Source organism: Ailuropoda melanoleuca, chromosome 16, assembly GCF_002007445.2.
Source record: "Ailuropoda melanoleuca isolate Jingjing chromosome 16, ASM200744v2, whole genome shotgun sequence".
NCBI lineage: Eukaryota > Metazoa > Chordata > Mammalia > Carnivora > Ursidae > Ailuropoda > Ailuropoda melanoleuca.
In genome coordinates, this window is record NC_048233.1 from 2,807,227 (window position 1) to 2,831,971 (window position 24,745).

The 24,745-nt window shown below is 40.1% G+C and overlaps 1 protein-coding gene and 1 pseudogene across 10 annotated transcripts in view; one reads left to right on the top strand and one right to left on the bottom strand.

Annotated features, from left to right (window-relative positions):
* LOC109488578 overlaps window positions 1-6,655 on the bottom strand; it is a 10,204-nt pseudogene extending 3,549 nt beyond the window's left edge.
* RAD52 (RAD52 homolog, DNA repair protein) overlaps window positions 1-24,745 on the top strand; it is a 34,409-nt gene that overhangs the window by 3,905 nt on the left and 5,759 nt on the right. For 6 of the 10 annotated variants that reach the window (XR_004621234.1, XR_004621233.1, XR_004621232.1 and 3 more), the window contains exons 2-7: window positions 7,871-7,975; window positions 9,035-9,136; window positions 9,715-9,808; window positions 9,986-10,053; window positions 12,205-12,323; window positions 13,125-13,200. Coding sequence is in view for 1 of the 10 variants with exons in the window: in XM_034645184.1 (XP_034501075.1) it covers window positions 7,889-7,975; window positions 9,035-9,136; window positions 9,715-9,808; window positions 9,986-10,053; window positions 12,205-12,323; window positions 13,125-13,200 (546 nt within the window). In the remaining 9 variants the exon portion in view is untranslated. Of the gene's footprint in view, window positions 1-7,731; window positions 7,751-7,870; window positions 7,976-9,034; window positions 9,137-9,714; window positions 9,809-9,985; window positions 10,054-12,204; window positions 12,324-13,124; window positions 13,201-24,745 lie in introns of those variants that run through there. The other 4 variants (XR_004621240.1, XR_004621235.1, XR_004621237.1 and 1 more) reach the window with 4 other exon arrangements.

Sequence of the window (24,745 nt, forward strand, 5' to 3'; positions counted from 1 at the left end):
GCCCCCACTTATCAATTCTTATGTCAGTTTAATTACTTCTATTTTAATTACTATAGTCATAGTGAGTCATGAAGTCACATAGTGTAGGTCCTTCAACTTTGTTGTTTTTTTCAAGATTGATTTGGACAGTCTAGTTCCTTTGCATCTTCCATATAAATATTAGAGTCATTTTATCAATTTCTACAAAAAATCTGTTAGGATTATGACTGGCATGACATTTAATCTTTAGATCAATTTGGGAAAAATTAACATCTTAATGGTATTGACTCTTGAAATCTATGAACATGGTACATCTCCCTTTTTACAAGGTCTTAACTTCTTTTAGTAATGTTTGCAGTTTTCAGAGGGGAGGTCTTATACATCTTTTGTTAAATTTATTCTTAAGTATGCCTTTTTAACTATTGTACGATGGAGTCATCATTTTTATTGTTATTTTGTATATAATGGGCCATTTTTCTTTTACTACTTCCAGATTTTCTCTTTATTTTTGTTTTTAGCAGTTTGCCTACAGTGTGTCTAGGTGTGATTTTCTTTGTTTTTATCCTGCTTGCAGTTTGCTGACCTTAAATCTATAAATTTATGCCTGTCACCCAATTTAGGAAATTTCAAGTCATTAAATTTTGTTACTGTTGTTGTTGTTTTCCATTCTCTTTAACCTCTTCTTTTGGGACTTCAATTATATTTGTGTTAGTTGTTTTTATATTATTCCACAGGACCCTGAGGCTCTTTCATTATTTTCAGTCTGTCTTTTTTCCCCTCTTCAGATTATATAATTTCTGTTGCACTATCTTCAAGTTCACTGACTGTGTTTTATCTTTAATTTTGCATTTTGTGAACAGGATTGATAGATGATTTACGAGATTCCTAGCTTGAAAACAGTTCTTTTTCTTTTGTAAGTGTAGTGAGTATGGTTTCATTATTAGAAGGCAAAACACCAAGAAAGGGGACATGGTTATATGTCCTTTGACTTTTAAATGTTCTCTTATCTTATAGGATCTATACCTTGCCCTCTCTTCTCTTCATAGCACGGTTTCAACACTGGGTGTTATATGCAAATAATGAATCATGGAACATTACATCAAAAACTAAGGATATACTGTATGGTGACTAACATAACATAATAAAAAATTATTATTAAAAAAAACAACAAAAAAACAAAAGGCACCTCTCATTCCTTTTTGCCCTCTTCTTCCCTGAAAGACGGGCTTTCCAAGACTGCCTGCTTGAGTTGTGTATGCACTGTTTTTCTTGGGCTGCTGTGGCCTACCAGAACTCTTTGTCAGTATCCTCATACTTAGTGTGGGTTTTCTTTTCCTCGGAGCAATTTTAGTTCCATCTTAGGCTCTCCATCCTCCTGTTTCTCCAGTGCATTTCTCTTCCCACTGTGTCCCACCTAACTCTCCTTGAAGAGTTAGCATGTGTGTTTTGAGAAATATCTCCACCAGAAGTTGATGTTTATTTTTTCTAATTCCAGGTAATTTGAAACTTATAGTATTTTTAGTCTTCTAATTATATTAGAAGATATGGGATATTTGTGGTTTTATTTGTTCCTCTTTTTGGTCTGCGTTGGGTGTATTGGGATATTTGCCATATCTGTGCTGCAATAACTGTGACTATGCAGGAAGTCTTTACTAACATTTTATTTTGAAACATTTGAAACCTTCAGAAAAGTTATACAAGGGATGCCGCATGTCCTTCGCATAGATTCATAAATTTGTTACTTTGCTTTATCTTCCTCTCCTCCTCTTTGTGCGCGTGCGCACACACACGCACACACTTCATTAGTTGAATGATTTGAGAGTAAGTTGCGGAAAACATGACAGTTCACTCTATTATTTCCTTGTATATATCCTAAGGACGAGATCATTCTCTTACATAATCGTGATGCAGGTTGAACAACAATGCAACTACCATTGAATAATAAGCAGTCCATCATCAGAATTCCCTCTGTCTCCAGACTATCCTTGACAGCTTTTTTTTTCCTGATCTAGAATCCTTTCAAGGACCCCACCGTAGTTGTAGTTGTTGTGCATTGTGTGTCTTTAGTCCCTTGATCTAGAAGAGTTCACTTGCTTTGTTTTATTTTTTGAGACATTGAAATGGTTTGAGTCCAAGCCTTGTAGATTTCAACTTGTCTAATTATTTCCTCTTGATTAGAGTCATGATTAAATTGGTAGAAATACTCCCTAAGTGATGTTGTGACCTTTTCAGTGTATCCTTCAGGAAGCTTATGATGGGACAATTACTGGTGACATTATGTTTGATTACCTGACTAAGGTAGCATCTGCCAGATTTCTCAATTGTAAAGATATCTTTTGGTCCCCCTATGTTTTTCTTCAAACATAAGTAGCTTATCTGAGAGACGAGCTCAGGACGTACTGGTAGAGGAGAGGGGAGTGAGATGGGACAGCAAAGGCAGTCATTGGAGGGTGAGGGTGCATGGGCAAGCCAGTTACCACCAGTGGGCGACCAAACCTAATGTCACTGGGGAACTCGAGCCAATGGAGAACTCACAGCTCCGTGTTATCTCACAAAGTGAGTAAGAAATCTAGTCAAGCAAAGAAAGACAATTATCGTGGTTTCACTCATTTGTGGGACATAAAGAATAGCAGGGAGATCGGTAGGAGAAGGAAGGGAAGAATGAAGGGGGGTTAAACAAAAGAGGGAACGAGCCATGAGAGACTATGAACTCTGGGAAACAAACTGAGGGTTTCAGGGGTGGGAGTGGGGGAATGGGCTAGGCCAGTGATGGGTATTAAGGAGGGCACGTGTTGCATGGAGCACTGGGTGTTATACACAAACAATGAATCATGGAACAGCACATCGAAAACCAGTGATGTACTGTATGGGGACTAACATAACATAATAAAAAACTAAAAAAAAAAAAAAAGAAAGAAACCTAAGGTCTTTAAACACCAGCTCCCACCAGTAGGTGTTGGAGGGCTGCTTCTAGGGGCACCTGTTCTCTGGCACTTCCAAGTTACCACGAACAGGTACAAAATGGGCCCTGGTTGCCAAAAAAGGCCCTCAGATAAAGAGATACAAATGTTGGCATTTGGCAGTTAGGCCCGGGTGCACGACTGTGATAAGAAGGGGTAGCCGGCAGAGCATCCATGGTATCTCTGTGTCTGGGAACCCCAGAACCTAGAGCTTGAGGCACAACCGTATGTGCTATGATTCCTTCGGGAAGCGGAAGTAAGGGAAAGGGAGATCGAGGAGAGAAGGAAGATTAAGTCAGTTCAAAGGTACATTTCCAAGTTGGCCGCCCCTTGGCAACAAGTACGACTGCCTGCTTGATGTCCTAAAGCTGTGTGTCAGGAGCATGTGTGAAGTTCTGTATCCTGCCCCCGAAGGAAGGAGAAGAATTTACCCCTCAGCTTCTGTATCTCATTGGTAAAAGGTTTGCCGCGTGGTATATTCCCTCTCTCAGACTTGCAGGCTGTGCATATGTGGCGTCAGGTGGGCCCCACAGGTTCTCATACCTCCAAGGCAAGAGAGAAGCCAGGGGTGGGAGCGAGAGGCATCCGGCATGAGCAGGAAGTAAGGGACCGGTGCTGGTGCCTGTGTGCCAGTCAGAACTCATGTATTTGGTCTACCTCATGGCAACTGGGGTAGAAAAAGTGGTCGGGGCCTCAGAGCCAGGCAAGGCCAAGAAGATTTGAGGTGCTGCGTAAGATACGCCTGGTAAATTTGGATTCTACTTTTGTTTAGCGAATATGCACACACGCACGCAGACACAGCATACATACGGAAACTCAATCGCATATAAAAAAAGACAGCTATCTATTGCTGGTGGTGATCCAGCCAAATTTTACTTCCTTCCGTATTTTTGGTATATGTGTGAAGCTTTCTACAATAAAGATATTTTAATTTTATAATGGGAAAATGGTTGTGGACAGTTTTAGAAAGGAAGGCAGTCAGCTTTTTCTCAAAGTAGTAACTGGTGAAAAAAAAGAAGAATGATTCCATGCTTTACTTTATGGGCAGACATGAGGTTGTCCTTTTCTGTGATAAAAGGTTGAATCTTCTAAGATATTGTTTAGAAAATAGCAAGTTGCTTTTTAAGTGTGAGAAGATAACTCTTGACTTATAAAATTAGTTTCTAAAGAATTAAAAAATATACTTTGTCTCTGTATCCTACACTATGTACTTCATCCATGCTTTCATTCATTTAATCACTCACCGAACACTTCCCTCTCTGACCCCTTACTAGGAACAAGGTACCATGCTACTCCCTGGCGGGCCAAGCAGAATCCAAGAATCTCCTGCCTTCTAGGGGCTCCCACTGGATGGGGGAAATGGATGTGGAAGAGACAGTACTCACCAAATGCTTTCTCACACTTTCTAGCCTCCACTGCAATTAAGTTGGAGCCTTGTGACAAGTTCTGTCCCGTGAACTGTGACCAGAAGTGATGCATATCACTTCTGGCCTAAGGAAGCTATGAACTGGTATGACTTTAACCAGTCTCTCTCCCCTGGCAGTGATGACCTTGGAGGTCACATGTGCTTAGATGACACAGCCACAGGATGGGCAGGGCCACCAGACTGGGTTAGATCCTGCCTGAAGGAAATATAAACCTTGATTGTATTAAGTTACTCTCCCTCCTTTTTTTTATTGCGGCAAAATATACTTAACTTAAATTTTTAACCATTTTAACCATTTTTAAGTGTGCAACTCAGTGGCATTAGATACCTTCGCAATGCATACCCCTTTATTTTTAACAAATAAGTGGGCAAGTGCTTATTTGAGACTTTGTGAATCTCCCCCACAACTTTATAGTATCCAATGGTGATTTTTGCTGGATACTGTTATTATCACATCACTTTATTTTATTTTTTTTTAAAGATTTTATTTATTTGAGAAAGAGAGTGAGTGAGAGAGCACGAGCAGGGAGGGGAGAAGCAGAGGTAGAGGGAGAAGCAGACTCCCCACTGAGCAGGGAGCCTGATGCGGGACTTGATCCCAGGACGCTGGGATCATGACCTGAGCCGAGGGCAGACACTTAACGAACTGAGCCACTCAGGCGCCCTCCTCTCTTCATTCTTTTAACTATTTTTTCTGGCATTTACAATTGCATTCTAAATATGATCCCTATTCCATTATTTCCTGTTGTAACAATTTTAAGTTGTTGTTGTTTAAGTAATCTCTGTGGCCAACATGGGACTTGAACTCATAACCTGAGATCAAGAATCAAGTGCTCTACCAGCTGAACCAGCCAGGCACCCAACCTGTTTTAACAGATTGTGTGTGTGTGTGTGTGTGTTCCAGTTTCTCCACGTCCTTGCTAATGGTGGTTATTCTCTGTCTTTTTTAGTGTAGCCATCCCAGCATATGTGAAGTGTTTCTTTTTTTTTAAGGTTCTGTTTAAATTCCAGTTAGTTAACGTACAGTATAATATTAGTTTCAGATGTATAATACAGTGATTCTGTTTTAACAATTTTATTTATTTATCTAAATAATCTCTTCCCCCAACATGGGGCTTGAACTCACAACCCCGAGATCAAGAATTGCATGCTCTTCCGACTGAGCCAGCCAGATGCTCCTGTTATAACAATTTTTGACACTAATTACTAATTAACATAGTGTAAGCTACCCTCCTACTTTTTTAGTGCCAGATTAGAAATAATCATTCTTAGCTGAAATGTAATGTTTTATGATCATTTAAATAGTTTTTGCACTTTCATCGTACTGTAGTTAAGAAAGTTGAGATGCACTTAGCAATAGCTAACCTTTCAGTACTTGGTGTGTGCACTATTCTAATGCAGTTTTTATGTGCTATCATGTTAATCTCCACAGAACCTGTAGGAAATGCAGGTATTGCTATTATGTTCATTTTCTAGATGAGAGAGCATCATTTAGAGAGATTATGTGATTTTTCCCTTGGTCAAGCACCTAGTGGGGTAGAGTCAGAAACTAACATTTAGAACTTGAGCCCCTAAATACTGTGTTGTGGTGTTGTGTGCAGCGTCCTGCCACATGACATTCCTAGATTTGTAGTTTTACTGTCAGCAAATAACCTGAACACTATAGCATGCAAATTTGCTGAGGCACAACTTTATTTTTGTGCGTGCCAAGTACTGTTTATCTTTATTTTGCACACACGCACAGCCAGTTTGCACCGAGTGATTTCATTTTACAAAAGGAGGCAAGGGTTGGGTGGTGTCAAGAAAGGTGACATGTAGAAAAGAACAGGAAGGCAAACACTGGGAGCAAATAATTTTTAATTTTTTTTGAACACACTGAAGAATGCTCAGCAGTGGCGGCAATCCTGGGCCACAGGTGTGCGTGCTCATTTGCAGCTGGTCCTGTGATAGCGGCACCTTTCATTTCCCTTGGACTGTTTACTGTGACCCCCGAGTTATCTTCAAAACAGAGAAACATGCCAGCTTTCCTCTGGTAGGACCTTGGTTGTCCAGTTACCTGCTGGATGTACCTTCTTTCTGAGCTCTGGTTTACCTTTCTTCACTGTGGCCATCACCATGTCACCCCCACTGGCAGCAGGAAGCTTGTTCAGTCCCTGGTGCCCCTCGCTGAGATCATCTACAGGTTTCTGACCCCTGTGCTGTCAGCACAGATGATCACGGCTCCTACTGGAAGACCCAGGGAAATCCAGAATTTCACACCAGAGGACCGACCATGTCCTCACTTCCACATCTTGAATGCTGGAAAGGGACAGAAAGGCTGGGGCACAACATTGAATCCTTCTGATTGAGACAGGTGTAGGAGTAGTCAGGTAGTGGGTCAGCCAGTTGTAGGTGGTTCTTCTGAGGATAATTCTGTTTTCTAAAGGACTACACATTTGCATAGTCTTGGTCTAATGCATTGGCTCCCAAACTTGAGGTTGTGTCAGAATCACCTGGTGGGCTTGGGCAAACACTAATTCCTGGGCCTCGCCTCTAGTTTCTGATCCAGGAGGTCTAGGGTAGGACCTGAGGATTTGCAATTCTAGTAAGTTCCCAGGTGATGCTGATGCTGCAAGAGACCTAACTGGTCTAACGCTTTCTTCTTCCTGAATGTTAGGGCCGTCCACACTGCTTTCTCTTGCTTTTTAACTTCCCTATTAGTCTTCTCCTACCAGTTAGCTTGTTGGTTCCTGGAAAGCAGGTCAGTTATTGTGGCTTTTACTTTTTTTTTTTTTTTAATATATTTTATTTTTTTGAGAGAGAGAGAGAGCACGAGCAGGGGGAGAGGGAGAGGGACAAGCAGACTCTGCCTTGAACAGGGAGCCCAGTACGGGGCTCAGTCCAGGACCCTGAGATCATGACCTGAGCTGAAGGTAGACGCTTAGCTGACTGAGCCCCTCCAGGTACCCCTAGATTGTACTTCTCTTTTTGACCCCGCTGAAGCCAGGATCATGTTGCTCATATAGTAGGTAGTAATCAGATGATTGGTTACTCTCCCTTGGAGTGTTTTTGCAGTTTTGACTTTTTCAATGATCAATATTGCAATTATAACACATTCTAATTATACAAATCACCTTTAATAACACCATCACCCTAGCAAGGATTTTATGGTTTGGTTTTTTTTTTTTAAGTAGACTCCACGCCCAGTGTGGGGCTTGAACTCATGATGCCTGAGATCAAGGTTTTCATGCTCTACTGACTCAGCCAGCCAGGCGCCCCCAACCTAGCAAGAATTTTAACAGAATAGAAGTGGACCCTTAAAGATTTTCAGTGCCATGTTGGATGATAACTAAGCACTGAGGAACTTAGTCCTTGATTGGGGCAGTGCTTACAAATAAAGTGTTAAGTAAGTAAAGCGACTTGTAGGAATACTACATGTGGATGCTTTGATCTGATTTTGAGTAGAGGCTCTTGCTTTTTACCTTGAGCATTCTGTGAGATCTTTTTAAATATTCTGTTTTTATAGAGGTCACCCAGAATCAGCATGTCTGGGACTGAGGAAGCGGTTCTTGGAGGCCATGGCAGCCATCCTTCTTCTGCTGGTGGCAACTCTGTATTATGCTTTGGACAGGTAACTGCGTGTTTTTCATACCTGGGGAGAATGAGATTAAGTGAAAAGGCAGGAGAAAGTAATTTGTAGAGCATCATCAGACACAGGAAGCTATTTATTGTCAGTGGGTTTTCCATTAGGTGTATTACTTGGGGGTCTGATGAACTCGCAGGGCATTGTGGAACTTTGGCATCAAAAGACTGGTAGTACTAGGGATTACATTTAGATGTACATTTTGTTAATTTTTTGGGATAGATTACATATTCATATGGTATAACATTCAAAATGAAACATGGACTATATGTGAATGAAAAGTCTTACTCTTTCCCCATCACTTCCATCCACATTTCACCCAGTTTCAAAGATTCCGGTGTTATAATCTTTGTGGAGATATTCTGTGCATATAAAAGAGATTCTTGCTTTGTCCGGCCCGATTCCCTCTTTGTCTTTATCAGAGATCTGTTTGGGAAAATTTATTTAATTTAAATAGGGCTAGAGGAAAACTACCAAGGGGGCAAAAGTCAAAATAAGTAGTAGTATATTTATGTATGTGTAGGATGGAAAATTGTTGAATTACGGAAGAGGTGTTTCCCCTACTCCCTGACGGACATAAACGTCATATACAGACTCTGAGGCGGGACATTTCAGTTTACCACTTCTGGCTTGAGAAAGCTTTGTAAGGAGGGTGGTGACACCTAGGGCAGTGCCTCTCAAAATGTGGCCCAGTGACCTCTGGGGTCCACAAGACCTCTTCTGAGTCCATGAGGTCAAGAAGAGTTCCATAATAATACGAAAACACTCTCGTCTTTTCCTGTTCATTCTCGTATGAGTAAACAGTGGCACTCTCTAGAGCTCGCACAGCCTGGGGCAATACTGCTTTGACAGCTGATGGAGGGTGTGCCTTAGAAGTTTCTCAATTTTAATTCCTAGTAGTGGTAGATATAGCCCACATAAACAAGAGCTCTTAGGGTCCTCAATACTTTTAAGAGTGTAAAAGGGTCTGGAGACCAAAATGTTGGAGACTTGCTGACGTAGGAAGCGGGGAAAATGTCAGTTTAATTTTTCCTTTCTGGGTTGCAGTACCAGTACACGGCAGAAGAGTACCAGGCCATCCAGAATGCTCTGAGGCAGAGGCTGGGCCCGGAATACGTCAGTAGCCGCATGGCCGGAGGAGGCCAGAGGGTAGGAGACTTGATATGCTTGAAAAGTGGGTGCCCCTCTAGCTGGCTACTCAGAGGATTGCACTCTCTCTCTGAGTCCTCATGGATTCAGAAGGTCTCCCGCTCACTATTGCTAGATGTTTCCTAATGTCATTGAGGGGATGCATTCCAGCCGTCATCGTCATCTGAAGTGACCCAAGTGTTGTTTTGAGACTTCCATACCTGCCATCTTGGGATGTTTACACCATCTTTTAAAAATGTTTCTTTTGCCCTTTGCTTCTAATTTTAACTTCTGTGTATATTTTTGGTCTTCTATAATACATGTCAGCCTGAGACTTGTACTTTTTTGGAAACTGCTAGGTGAGTGGATAACTTTCCCCTCTGAGTCTAGTCCCTCCCCCAAGACAAAACATTAGTTCTAACTGGTTCCTTCTGGAAGATCTTTGAAATAAGTTCACCGAGAATTTCCCTGGAATGTTAAGTGGCAGTTTTGCCAAAAAAAAACTGGTAAGGAGTAAATTAGGTAAATTTTGATTCTCATTTAAGTATGGCAGGGAATTTTAACAAGCTTCCCCCCTGCCCTTTAATTTCTTTTCCCAGGTATGTTACATTGAGGGTCACAGGGTAATTAATCTGGCCAATGAGATGTTTGGTTACAACGGCTGGGCACACTCTATCACACAGCAGAACGTGGGTGCGTATGTTTCCTGGCAATGGTGACTTCTTCATTTCCCTTACTTTGGGACTAATTTCTGGTGGAGTATTTTGTGGGTGAGGATGTAGGGTAGGTGTATTTGGTCGCCAGCAGGGGAACACGGGTGAGGCACAGGGATCAATATCCTCTTCAACTGGTTCTCTTTCCCACTCCTAGATTTTGTTGACCTTAACAATGGCAAGTTCTACGTGGGAGTCTGTGCATTTGTGAGAGTCCAGTTGAAGGTGAGGGTGATTGAATAGACCCGCTGCCTCCAAGGACCGGGTGGGTGGTAAGAGAATGAGCAGGTAGAGAATTCTCTGGACTGGGCCTAGAGAGCTGGGCTGTAGAGCTGGGGCTTAGCCAGTGTTCCTTAGGATGGTGGTACCCAAACATTCTTACTCATGTGCCCCCTAAATGAAGTCTGAAAACCCGTGTTTTCCTGCACATTTTAAGTTGACACCTAAAAGTTTTCACCAAAAGTATAGATGCAGGTCCTCTGCGTTTCAAAAGTTTGCATTACACCGCTTTGCTTTTATGAAAGACCTACGCTGGTACCTGTTTTCGCTTAACTGAAAGAAATCCAGAGAGGAGTTTCGCTTTTATGAAAAAAAAACCACACCCTGGTGGCAAGAGGGGCCCCGCCGAGTCTGTCCCCAGGAACTACACTCAGCGTCTCGGCATCAAGCTGCCAGAGCTTTGAACCCTATCTGTGAGCATCTGTGCTTTATCTCCATTTATGTTGTGCATCCGTTAGCAAGACGTGGCCGAAGGTTATCAGAAAAGCATAACAGGTTATTTTTTGGATCTGGGAATGCTCAAAAATTTTTCCATAAAAATTAATGGTAATTCTTTGCTTTACACCATTTTGGCTTATGAAAGATTTCATGAGAATGTCCTACTTTCGGATAGCAGGGAAAGCTATAGTTACAACGGTGTGTTTTTTAGCATATTGTAAAATTTGACATTCTAAAATAAATCTGTTATATCTTTCTCTTTTTTTATTCAAGTATAATTAACATACAGTGGTATGTTAGTGTCAAGTGTACAGTATAGGGATTCATCACTTTGGTACATTTATCACGGCTCATCGGGATAAGTGTATTCTTAGTCCCCTTTATTCCATGCAGTTTTTCTTGTTACATCTTTTTAAAATGTACCAATGGATTTTAAATATCATAAACAATTAAATACTATCATCCACTTTAAAAAATACATGAGCAAGCTCTTCTTCAATCATGAGAAATTTTACATTGTTTCTTCTCAAACTCATATTTCCATTCTATCTCCCCATTGGCTTTTGTCCATATGTATATGGACATGTATATGTCCATATGTATATGTATATATATGTAAAAATAAAAAAATATATATGATAGATGTTTAGAATATATATTATATATATTTGGAACAATAAACCTTAGCATATTCCTCTCTGTGTGTGTATGTATGTATATATAAAAGTAATTTTGGGGGGTAAATTTTCAGTGACCGTAAGGCTCTAAATTATAAAAAATTTCTTCTGGATTGAGTTACTATTACAGGTATTAGCACACAATTGGTCAGTCAATTGTGGCTATGAGGGGGACAAAATAACTACATCAAAATTTATATGCTTAATAAAAATGAATTTTTATGGAAAATGTATTTCTTAATGAGATGAATGAAACTTTTTTTTTCTTTTGGGGTAGTTTATATGTCTAGTTTAATATTAATTTTTAGTTTAATTATTAATTTATAGGTTAATAATTAATTTTCCTAGATAGAACATTCAGCATTAATTGTATTCTAGCTTCTTATTTTTATAAATAGTACTGAAAAACCTTACATAAATAGACTGGGAATGGAGAGAGTTTTGTTATGATGTCACTCATTTCTTTGAATAAGCTTTCTGCGTTATATCTCAAAAATCAGAGTGCTACCATCCCAAATTATATTCGGTCCTCTGTCAGCTAGTAACTTGATCAGCTGTACCTTCATTTTTGGTGAAAGCCAAGAAATGGCTACCACCTGACCTGTGAAAAGATTTGCTATCCAATGATTAAGAGGCTGTTAAATACAGTATTTCACCTTTTCCTTTTGCTTGGTGTCCCAGAGGTTTTTATACCTTGGGGTAATGCACCGTAGTAAGATTTAGGGTGGGTTAGCTGTGTGCCTTTTTTATGTGTAAGCGGGAGTGCGAAGGGAGAATTGTCTTGCACATTTCCAGGCAGATCAGGTCTAGGACATAGCACTGGAAATTAATTCTCTTCCAACTCTCTGTGCCAGCAAGGCGCCTGGGTTCTGGTACGTTCTGTGCATCCTGTGCGAACGCCCTTGAGGGCGAGAAGAGCTGTGGAACGAGTGACAAGACTGTAGCTTCTCATGTTGGCTCTGAACTCCTTTTCTACCCGCAGGATGGCTCATATCATGAAGATGTGGGCTATGGTGTCAGTGAGGGCCTCAAGTCAAAAGCCTTGTCTTTGGAGAAGGCCAGGAAGGAGGCCGTGACAGACGGGCTGAAGCGGGCGCTGAGGTGAGCACAAGGGCTGGAGTCTACCCTGCGTCAGTCTGGCTCTGGCTTCCGAGCAGTTTTGTTTCCTGTTCATTTGTTTAAATATAGAATACTATGTTCTCTCCTCTGAACTTGATTTTGCACACCCCCATCTCAGTCGTGTGTCTTGGAGACCTTTCCACATGAGGACAGAGATAGCTTCCCCATACTCTTTAAAACACCTCAACAGTGTTTCCTTGCGTATGTACAACTTAGGTGCATAGAACAGGGTTTTTGGTTTATCGTTTTCTTTTCTTTTCTTTCTTTTCTTTCTTTTTTTTTTTTTTTTACCTTTTTGGGGGTCATACGTGGCCTTTGAGAGTTGAAGTGAATTATAATGAATGTACACTAAACCCTGCAGTACCATAACCTGTGTGGGAGGCCGGACGGCCCAAGTCAGGAACTTCAGGCATGGAGGTGGATGTGCCCCAAGCGTGTGGCTCCCTATTATTGGGAAATAGGAACCGACCTTAGAAAAAGAATTCTCTGCTCTGGAGTTGGCGCTCCAGGGCAGGAGGTCGCTAATGGGGTTTTGTGGATGGTTTCTGTCTTTTCGTCCTCCTTGCCTCTTGTTGAGGGCGGCTGTTAGGCCCTGTGCTGTACTCTGAGAGCCTTATACGGTGGTGAACATGGCAGGTGCCCAAGCAACTTTCTGGGTGTTATTAAGGCCCAGCTCCTCCGCGGCGGTTGAGAAGCACCTTGCCCTGAAGGTCGTAACTGTGTTCTCTGATATTTACATGTAACCATTCTCAACCAGTTTCTCTCTTTTCCCCCTTTCCTTAGAAGTTTCGGGAATGCACTTGGAAATTGTATTTTGGACAAAGACTATCTGAGGTCACTAAATAAGCTTCCACGCCAGGTATGTTAGAGATGGATTAAAGAAATGCATCGCAGTAAAAGAGAAAATGCCGCGGTGGCGCGGGTTGAGGATTCCCGGAGGGAGGGAGGGGAAGGGGAGACTCAGCCCTTTCGAGGGTCTGGATGTGTATTTCAGACTTGTCTGACGACCAGAGCCAGTAGGAACCAGTCACCTTATTTTCCAGCTGAAGGAACTGAAGCCTAGAGAATCCGTGCCACTTGTTTTCTTCTCCACGGAGAGCTGTGTTCGGGAATGGTCTGTGAGACCTAAGGAGCGCAGAGCCCCCTGCAGTGGGCGTTCCTTAGAAACACTCAGAAAGAACCTCACCTCTTCAGCCTTCTTGTTGCTCCTGCGCTCTAGGGGCCACAGCGTAGATGCCCTTGTCTCTGCCCGAGCCTGTCACATGAGCCGAGCCTTTGCCTTGGAGAGAGGGGCCTGGAGTGGCGCAGCCCTGGACTGGCCCTTGGCCGAGGCGGAGGCGGGTGGCGGAGCGTTCCTGTGGCGGGGAGTGGCCGCCGTCTCCGGGGCGTTCTCGGAGGCCCCCGCAGTGCCGCCGCACAGGGCAGCGTTCCCTGGCTTGTCCTCCAGGGCTGCTTCTTGGGGACACCCTGACGGAGGGACGTGTGGAACGCCACACTGACCCTTGTTAAAATCCTTTTTATACATTATTGGCTTCCATTCGCTTATATTTTGTTAAGAATTTTTGCGTCTGTGTTTATGAGGGATATTAGTCATTTTTTTTTCTTTTTTATTGTGGTAAAAAACATAACATAAAATTTACCATTTTAGCCATTTTTAAGTGTACAGGTCACTGATCAAACAGATTCCAAAACTTTTTAATCTTGGGATACTGCAACTCTGTACCCATAGGACAACTCCCCTTTGGCCCCTTCTCACAGCCCCTGGTTACCACCATTCTACTTCTGGTTCCTGTCAATTTGACTGCTTTAGATGCCACATGTAAGTGGAATCATACTGTTCTTGTTTTTCTGTGACTTATTTCACTTAGCATAACGTCATCAAGTTTTATCTGTGTTGTAGCCCTGTCAGAATTACCTTCCTTTTTTTTGGCACCCCTGGCTGCCTCAGTCAGTAGAGTGTGGGACTCGATCTCAGGTTGTAAGTTTGAGCCCCATGTTGGAGTTAGAGATTACTTAAACATAAAGTCCTTAAAAAAAAAAAAAAAAGAATTACCTTCCTTTTTAAGGCTGAATAATATTCCACTGTATGTGTACACCATATTTTCTTTAGTTTTTCCATCAGTGGACATCTGGGTGGCTTTCATCTCTTGACTTGGAAATAGTGCTGTTGTGAAAATGGTTTTGCAAATGCTTCTTCAAGACCCTGCTTTCAGTTATTTTGGATATATATCTCCAGAGGTGGTGTTGCTGGATCATATGGTAGTGTTTTGTATTTTGGGGTTTGTTTTGTTTTGTTTTTACACAGAACTTGAGCTCACCACCCTGAGATCAAGACCTGAGCTCAGATCAAGAGTTGGACACTTAACCAACTAAGTCACCCAAGCGCTGCCATATGGTCGTTTTTTGAGGAACTTCCACACTGTTTTCTATAGTGACCACACCATTTTATAGTTAGCCAGCAGTGTACAAGTGTTCTGATTTCTCTACATCCTCACCAACACTTGTTATTTTCTGGTTTTTTGATAGCAGCCATCCTAGTGGTGTGAGGTGCTATCTTATTGTAGGTTTGATTTGCATTTCTCTGATGATGAGTTTTGATGTTGAACATCTTTTTATATGCTTTTTGGCCATTTGTATATCGTCTTTGGAGAAATGTCTATTCAAGTTCCTTGCCTATTTTTTAACTGGGGATTTTAATTTTTTGTTGTTGTGTTGTAGGAATTCTGTATATATTCGAATGTTAACCCCTTATTGGAGTCACGATTGCACATTTTTTTCCTATTTCATAGGTTGCCTTTAAAATGTTTAAGTTTGACATTGTCGCATTTGTATATTTTTGCTTTGTGTTTTGGTGTCAGATGTAAGAAATCATTGTCAAATCCAATGTCATGAAGCTTTCTGCCTGTATTATCTTCTGTGAGTTTTATGGTTTTGTTCTTATCTTTAGGTCTTTAGTCTATCTTGAATTTATTTTTGTTTATGATGTAAGATACAGGTCTAACTTCATTCTTTTGCATGTGGATATACAGTTTTCCCAGCATCATTTGTTGAAGAGACTCTCCTTTCCCCATTAAGTGGTCTTGGCATGCTTGTTGATAGTAATTTGATCATATATGAAAGGGTTTATTTCTGGGCTCTCTATTCCATTGGACTGTGTGTCTGTATTTATGACATTATCATACCATTTTGATCACTATAGCTTTGCAGTGTGTTTTGAAATTAGAAGATGTGAGTCCTTCAACTTTGTTCTTTTTCAATATTGTTTTCACTATTTGAAGCCCTTTGAGATTCTATATGAATTTTAGGATGAAATTTTTTTTGTTTATGTAAATAATGCTATAGGATTTTGGGTAGGGTTTGTGTTGAATCAGTATATCACTTTGGTAGTATGGGCATCTTAACCATATTAAGTCTTCCAATTTATGAACATGGGGTGTCTTTCCATTTATTTGTGGCTTCTTTAATTGCTTTCAGCAATGTTTTGCAGTTTTCCGTGTGTAAGTCTTTCACATTCTTGGTTAGGTTTATTACTAAGTATTTTATTCTTTTTTTTTTTTTAAGATTTTATTTATTTATTTGACAGAGAGAGAGACAGCCAGCGAGAGAGGGAACACAAGCAGGGGGAGGGGGAGAGGAAGAGGCAGGCTTCCCAGTGGAGGAGCCTGATGTGGGGCTCGATCCCAGAATGCCAGGATCATGCCCTGAGCCGAAGGCAGACGCTTAACGACTGAGCCACCCAGGCGCCCCAATATTTTATTCTTTTTGATGCTATTGTAGATGGATTGTTTTCTTCATTTTCTTTTTGGATTGTTCATTACTAGTGTATAGACATAACTGATTTTTTGTGTTGATTTTGTATTCTGCAACTTTGCTGAATTTATTAGTTCTAACAATTTTTTTTTGTAGTATATAGGGTTTTCTGCATATGAGATCATGTCATCTGTATCTAGAGATAATTTTACTTTTTTTCCACTTTGGATTCCTTTTATTTCTTTTTCTTGCCTAATTGCTCTGGCTAGGATTTCTAATATGCTGAGTATGAGTCGTGAGAGTGGACTTCCTTGCATTGTTCCTGATATTATAGGAAAATCTTTCAGTCTTTAACCATTGAATATGATATTGGTGGTGGGCTTTTGATATATGGCCTTCATTGTGTTGAGGTATATTCCTTCTATTCTTAGTTTGTTGAATATTTTTATCATGAAAAGGTATTGAGTCTTATCAAATGCTTTTTCTGCGTTAATTGAGATTGGCATGGCTTTTGTCCCTTCTTTCTGTTACTGTGGTGTATCACATTGATTGATCTGTGGAGTTGAACCATCCTTTCATCCTATGAATAAATCCCCCTTGGTCATTGTGTATAATTCTTTTAATGTGCTATTGAATTCAGTGTGTTAGTATTTGGAGGATCTTTTTTTTTTTTTTAAGAGTTTTTAATTAATTAATTTATTTGAGAAAGAGAGTACACACATACATGAGCCAGGGGAGGGACAGAGAGAGAGGGAGAGAAGCAGACTCCCCACTGAGCATGGAGCCCAACATAGGGCTCAGTATCATGACCCTGAGATCATGACCCAAGCTGAAATCAGGAGTCAGCTGCTTATCTGACTGAGCCACCCAGGTGCCCCTGGAGGATCTTTGTATCAATATTCGTCAAGGATATTTTTCTATAGTTTTCTCACAGTGTTATTTTTCTTCTTGTAGTGTCATTGGTTTTTTTGTTTGTTTTGTTTTTACTAAGTTTTTAATTTTAATTCCAGTCTAGTTAATATATAGTGTCATATAGTTTCAGGTGTACAATATAGTGATTCAACAATTCTACATATTACTCAGTGCTCATCATGATAAGTGTATGTAGTGTCATTGTTTGCCTTTGGTATCAGAGTAATGCTGGTCTTACAGAATGAGCTCGGAAGTGTTCCCTCCACTTTAGCTTTTGGAAGAGTTTGAGGAGAATTGGTGTTCGTTCTTTAAATGTTTGGTAGAATTCTCCTGTGATGCCATCTAGTTCCGGGCTTTGTTGTTGTTAGTAGGTTTTGGATTACTGATTTAATCTCCTAACTGTTACTGGTCTATTCAGATTGTCTGTTTCTTCATGATTCAGTGCTGGTAGGTTGTATGTGTCTAGGAATTTGTCCGTTTCTTCTAGGTTATTTGATTTGTTGGTATATAATTGTTCAGAGTATTCTTTTTTGTTTTTAAAGATTTTTTAAAAGATTTTATTTATTTATTTGACAGAAAGAGGGAAAGCGTGCACACAAGTAGGCAGAGCGCGGGAGAGGGAGAGCGAGAAGGAAGCTCCCTGCTGAGCAGAGAGCCCAACGTAGGGCCTGATCCCAGGACCCTGGGATCATAACCTGGACTGAAGGCAGATGCTTAACTGACTGAGCCACCCGCACGCCCTTGTTCAGAGTATTCTTCTAATCTTTTTCATTTCTGTGGCATCAGTTGTAATGTACCTACTTTCTGAATTTAGTTATTTGAGTCTTCTCTCTTTCTTTTCTTAATCCAGCTGAGGGTTTATCAATTTTATGGATCCTTAAAAAAAAGCTAACTCTTAGTTTTGTCACTTTTTTTCCCCTATTGCATTTCTGTTCTCTATGTCATGTATCCGTGCTCCAAGCTTTATTTCATTCTTTCGCTAGCTTGTGTCAGCTACAAACCTTCTTGTTAGCACTGCTTTTGCTGCATAACATAAGTTTTGGTATGTTTCATTTTCATTTGTCTCAAGATACTTTCTAATTTCCCTTGTGACTTGTTCTTTGACCCACTGGTTAAGAGTGTACTGTTTAATTTCCACGTTTGTGGATTTTCCACTTTTTCCTTCTGCTATTGATTTCTGGTTTCATTCCATTGTGATCAGTAAGTATACTTTGTATGATTTCTGTATTCTTCGGTTGGTTAAGACTTGTTTTGTAGCCTAACATGTGGTCTGTCCTGGAGAATATTTCATGTGTACTTGAGAAGAATTCATAATCTGTTGTTGGGTGGAGTATTCTGTATATGTCTGTTAGGTCCAGTTGGCTTATAATGTTCAAATCCTGTATTTCCTTATTGACCTTCTGTCTGTTATTCTATCCATTACTGGAGGTAGAATATTGAAGTTTCCTACTATTATTATATTGTATTGCTATCTACCTCTCTTTCCAGTTCTGACAAAGTTTCTTTTATATATTTAGGAGTTCTGGTGTTTGGTACACAAATATTTATAATTGTTACACCTATTGAGTGAATTGACCCTTTTATCATTATATAATGTCCTCCTTTGTCTCTTGTTACAGTTTTTTACTTAAAGTCTGTTTTGTCTGGTATTAGTATAGCCTGCCCTGCCCTCTTTTGGTACCAGTTACATGGAACACCTTTTCTTATCCTTTCATCTTTAGCCTGTGTCCTTAGATCTAAAGTGAGTCTCTTATAAAAAGCATATAGTTGTATCTTGTTTTTTTTTAAATCTGTCCAGCCAATCTATGTCATTTGATTGGGGTGTTTAATCCATTTACATTTAAAGTATTATTGTTAGTGAACAACTTACTGTTGCCATTTTGTTGTCTTCTGTATTTCTTGTACAAGCTTTTGTCCTTCCTTTCCTCCCTCACTGCCTTCCTTTGTGTTTTGTTTTACTTTTGGGTATTGACGTGATTTGATTCCCTCTTATTTCCTTTTGTGTGTATTCTAGAGATAGTTTCCTTGTGGTTATTATTACAATTATAAAACATCTTTAAGTTGCAGGATTCATTCTGTTTTAAACTGATAACTTAAGTTCAGTTGCATACAAAAACTCCATTCCTTTTTTTAAATTTTTTAAAAATTTATTTATTTATTTGAGAGAGAGAGAGCACAAACTGGGGGGAGGCAGAAAGAGAGGGAGAAGCAGACTCCCCACTGAGCAGGGAGACTGATGCGGGGCTCAGGCCCAGGACTCCGGGATCATAACCTGAGCTGAAGGCAGATGTTTAGCTAGCTGAGCCACCCAAGTGCACCCCAAAACTCTTCCTTTACATCTCCACCCCTGCTCCATTTTTTCTCATTGATGTTACAAATTACATCTTTATATATTGTATACCCAGTAACAGAGATTTACAGTTATAAAAACTGTAGTTGTTTTAAAAACTTCTCTATTCATTATATAGTTTTAATAGTTTTTTCATTTAAATTCTGTGCACCAAAAGGATAATAATACAGGCTATCATATTTATCTATGTATTTACCTTTACTGGAGAACTTATTATATTTGTATAGCTTTGTGTTGGTGTCCTTTTGTTTCACTTTGAAGAACTCCTTTTAGCATTTCTTGTGGAGCAGGTCTAGTGGAAATGAACTCCCCTGCTTTTGTTTTTATGAGAAAGTCTTAATTTCTCTATTTTTGAAGGATAGTTTTGCTGGATACAGTATTTTTGGCTGAGCTTTTTTCTTTCAGCACTTTCAATATATTATCCCACTGTGTTCTGGCTTGTAAGAAGAAATTTAACAATCTTATAGAGGCTCTCTTGTATGTGATGATTTGTTTTTCTCTTGCTGCTTTCAAGATTTCTCTTTGTCTTTGACTTTTTAAAAATTGAGATGTAATTGACATATAACATTATTTTAGTTTCAGGTATACAACATGATGATTTGATATTTGTATATATTATGAAATGATCAGCATAATAAGTCTAGTTAACATCCATCACCAAAGCTAGTTACAAATTTTTTTATAACTTTTAAGATTTCCTTTTTTAGCAAGTTTCAAATATACAACATTATTAGCTATGATCACTATGCTGTACATTACATTCCCATGACTTATTTTATAACTGTAAGTTTGTACTTCCCCCCCCCCCCATTTTGCCTGTCACCTGCCTCTCCCTGGCAACCACCAATCTGTTCTCTGTACCTATGAGCTCTTTTTCATTTTTCCCCCAGATTCCACATATAAGTGAGATGATATGGTGTTTGTCTTTCTCTGTCTGATTTATTTCACTTAGCATAATGCCCTCAGGGTGCATCCATGTTGTGGAAAATGCCAAGATTTCCTTCTTCTTTATGGCAGAATTATATTCCATTGTATATTTACTACATTTTCTTTATCCATTCATCCATGGATGGACACTTAGGTTATTTCTATACCTTGGCTATTGTAAATAATGCCTCAGTGGACTTGGGGTGCAGATAGCTTTTTGAGTTAGTGTTTTTGTTTTCTTTGGATGAATATCCAGAAGTGGAATTGGTGGATCACATGGTAATTCTATTTTTAATTTTTTGAGGAACCTCCATACTGTTTTCCATAGTGGCTGCACCAGTTTGCATTCCCACCAACAGTGCACAAGGGTTCATCCTTCTCCACATCCTCTCCAACACTTATTTCTTATCTTTTTGATAATAGCCACTCTGACAGGTGTGAGGTGGTATCTCATTGTGGTTTTGATGTGCATGTCCCTGATGATGAGTGATGCTGAGCATCCTTTCATTTGTCTGTTGACCATCTGTGTGTCTTCTTTGGAAAAATGTCTGTGTAGATCCTGTGTCCATTTTTAATCGGATCATTTGTTGTTGTTTTTGCTATTGAGTTGTTATTGTTTACAAATATTTTGTCTGATTCAATAGGTTGCCTTTTCATGTTGATGGTTTCTGTTGCTGTGCAGAGCATTTTAGTTTTATGTAGTCATGCTTGTTTATTTTTGCTTTGTTGGCTTTGCTTTGGTGTCAGATCCAAAAAGTCATCACTAAAACCAATGTTACAGAGCTTATCTCCTGTGTTTTCTTCTAGGAGTTTTATGGTTTCAGGTCTTCACTCAAGTCTTTACTTCATTTTGAGTATATTTGTGTTTTGTGTCAGATAGTGGTCTAGTTTCATTCTTTTGCATGTGCTGCCCAGTTTTCCCAACACCATTTATTGAAGAGACTGTCCTTCTTACATTGTACATTCTTGGCTTCTTTGTCATAAATTTGTTGATTGTATAAACATGGGTTCCTTTCTGAGCTATTTTGTTCCATTGTTTTAGGTGTCTGTATTTAAGTCAATACCACACTGTTTTGATTACTATAGCTTTGAAATATAGTTTGAAATCAGGTAGCATGATGCCTTCAGCTTTGTTCTCAAGTTTGCTTTGGCTATTTGGAGTCTTTTGTGGTTCCATACAGATTTTAGGATTGTTTGTTCTATTTCTGTGGAAAATGCCGTTGGGATTTTTTTTAAAAAAAGACTTTATTTATTTATTTGACAGAGAGAGACAACAAGAGAGGGAATACAAGCCGGGGGAGTGGGGGAGGAAGAAGCAAGCTTCCTGCTGAGCAGGGACCCAATGTGGGGCTCGATCCCAGGACCCTGGGATCATGACCTGAGCTGAAGGCAGACGCTTAATGACTGAGCCCCCCAGGCGCCCCTGCCATTGGGATTTTGATAAGGACTGCACTGAATCTGTAGGTTGATTTGGTTTGTTTGGGCATTCGAACAATGTTAATTCTTCCAGTCCACAGCATGGAATGTGTTTCCATTTATTCTTCAGTTTCTTGCATCAATGTCTTACAGTTTTCACTGCACAGTTTCACTTTCCTTAATTTATTGCTAAGTATTTTATTCTTTTTTTTTTTTTTACAATTATAAATGGGTTTGTTTTCTTAATTTCTCTTTCTCGTAGTTTGTTATTACTGTATTGTCTTTGACTTCTGGCATTTGATTATAATGTGCCTTGGTGTGAGCCTTTTGTGTTTATCCTAGATGTAGTTTTTTGAGTTTCTTGAATTTGTATGTCTTCTCTTTCCTAAGATTTTGGAAGTTTTAAGCCATTAATTCCTCAGATAATCTCTCTGCCCCTTTCTCTTTCTCTTCTTCTGAGACTCTTAATATATAGCGTGATGAGTGTCCTACAGGCCCCTTAGGCTCTGCCATGTTTCTTCATTGTTTCTTCTTTTTGCTTCTCTGATGAGATGATTTCAAATGACCTGTCTTCATGTTGCTGATTCTTTCTTCTGTCAGTTCGAGTCTACTCTAGTGAATTTTTCAGCTGTTATTATATTTTTCAGTTCCAGAACTTGTTAGCTGCTTTTTTATAGTTTCTCTTTGTTGATATTCTTCTTAGTTCATTCCTGCATCATTTTCTGACTTCACTGAGCTGTGTGTGTGTTCTCTCTGAGCTGTGTGTGTTCTCTCTGAGCTGTGTGTGTTCTCTCTGAGCTGGCTGAGTATCTTCATGAGCATTATTTTAAAGTCATTGTTAGGTAGCACATAGATTGCATTTTGGGGGGGTCAGTTTTTGGAGTTTCTTTTTATTCCTTTGTTTGGGCCCCATTTCCCTGTTTCTTTCTATGCCTTGTGATCTTTTGTTGAGATGTGGCATTTGAGAAAACAACCACCTGTCCCAGTCTTTATGTACTGGTTTTGTGCAGGGGAAGACCTTCACCAGTCAGCCCAGCTACAGGTCCTAGGACTTCTCAAACCTTTTATGATCTCCTTCTCCTCCTGGCATCGGACTGCGTCACACTAGCTCTAATGTGTTCTCATGCTCATCTCTGTTCTCAGTGACTTTCAAACTCTGCTGGTCCCATCTGTGTGCTGAGTCGGGTGAAACAGAAACCAATGTCCTTGGGCAGCCCCAGACAAGCCACAACATCGGAGGCACAGTCTACTCTTTTGTTTCCATCCCAGGGGGAGAGCCCAGGATGGGAAGTTTCCTCCTGGTTGTAGTGCTCTATGCTGGGTGAGGGCAGGGGCAGGGGTGTGAGTGGGCCTGCAAAATGGCCTGAATTTTCCTATGCCTTTTGCTGGAATCTTGTCTTGGTTTTATGCTGGCCTGAGTCGTGTAGCTTCTCAGCTGGTCACTGGAGTTCTCACAAAGGTATTTTAGTCTGTATATTGTTAACTCAGTGTCTCTAGGGGGAGTGGGTGCCGGGGGCTTCCGAGTCTACCATTCCGATAACACTCTTCTCCTTTTCTTTTTTACTCTTATTTTTTTTAAAGATCTTTTTAAAAGGAAGTTCAACATATGCATAGAAAACTGCGTAATTCATACTGGCACAGCCTGATGAATTTTTAGAAGTGAACAGAGTTACTTATCTCCCAGATAAGAAACTAAGACCTTACCAGCACCCCAGGGCACCATTTGCCCCCCCCCCAACGACCTTGACTTCTCTTTTGAAAAGTAACTATTGTCCTGACTTCTCTATTCTGACTTTCAGCCTCATAGATTTTTTCTTTCTTTTTTTAAAAAAGTAATCTCTACACCCAGTGTGGGGCTTGAACTTGCAACCCCGAGATCAAGAGTTGGATGCTCTAATGACTGAGCCAGCCAGGTGCCCCAGCCTTGTCGATTCTTTTTCTTGTTTTTGAACTTTATATAAATGAAATTGTTCTTTATAAAAATTCATTGAAGTATTAAAATGTGCATATAAACACGTAGAAAAGTACACACATTATAAATGTTCAATGTGATGAACACATCCACTTAACCAGCTTCTAAGTCAAAAGAAGACATTAGCAGTGTCCCAGAAGTCTCTACCGTGTCCCTTGAAGTCACTGCCAAGGCCTCCCCTTCTCATCACTACTAAGGAAAACCACTCTTAGCAACATAGATTAGTTTGGACTTCTTGTTCTTTTGGGAACCAAACATGAACAGTTTTGTGTCTGGCTTTCATTTGACATGTTGGCAAGATTCATTCATGTTGCATGTAGCATTTTCATTGACACATTCCTATCGCACGAGCATAGCACAACTTGTTTTTCCATTCTGACTTTTATAGACATTGGAGTTTTGGGTAGTTCTTGGTTGGTTTGAATCAGGCTGCTCTTAGCACTCTTACACGCGTCTCTCGGTGCACATACTCATCCACTTATCTTGGGAGTTACTGGTCAGATCAGAGGACAGGCAGGTGTCAGCATAGCAGATTCTTCCAGGTTTCCAGTGTGGTTATGCAAACTCACAGTCCTGCACAGCCGTGTACAGTTCAAGCTGTTCCATGTCCTTGACGGCACTTAGCCTTGTGTCTTTTAAGCTTTTTTTCACAGCTCACTTTTCCCCATTTTTTTCTCCTTGCAGTAAAATATACATAACAAAATTTACTTTCTTGGGGCGGCTGGGTGGCTCTGTCGGTTAAGCATCTGCCTTCAGCTCAGGTCATGATCTCAGGGTCCTGGGATCGAGTCTTGCATCGGGCTCCCCACTCAGCAGGGAGCCTGCTTCTTCCTTTCTGCCTGCCACTCCCCCTGCTTATGCTCACTCACTTGCTCTCTCTCTCTGTCAAATAAAATCTTTAACAAAAAACCAAAAAAAAACCCCAAACCACCCCCCTAAATTTACCATCTTAACCATTTTAGGTGTACAGATAGTGGTATTAAATACCTTCGTTATGTTGTATGGCCATCAGCACCATCCATCTGTGTAACTCTTTCCTTATAAAATTGAAACTATAACGGTAGTTCCCTGTTTCCT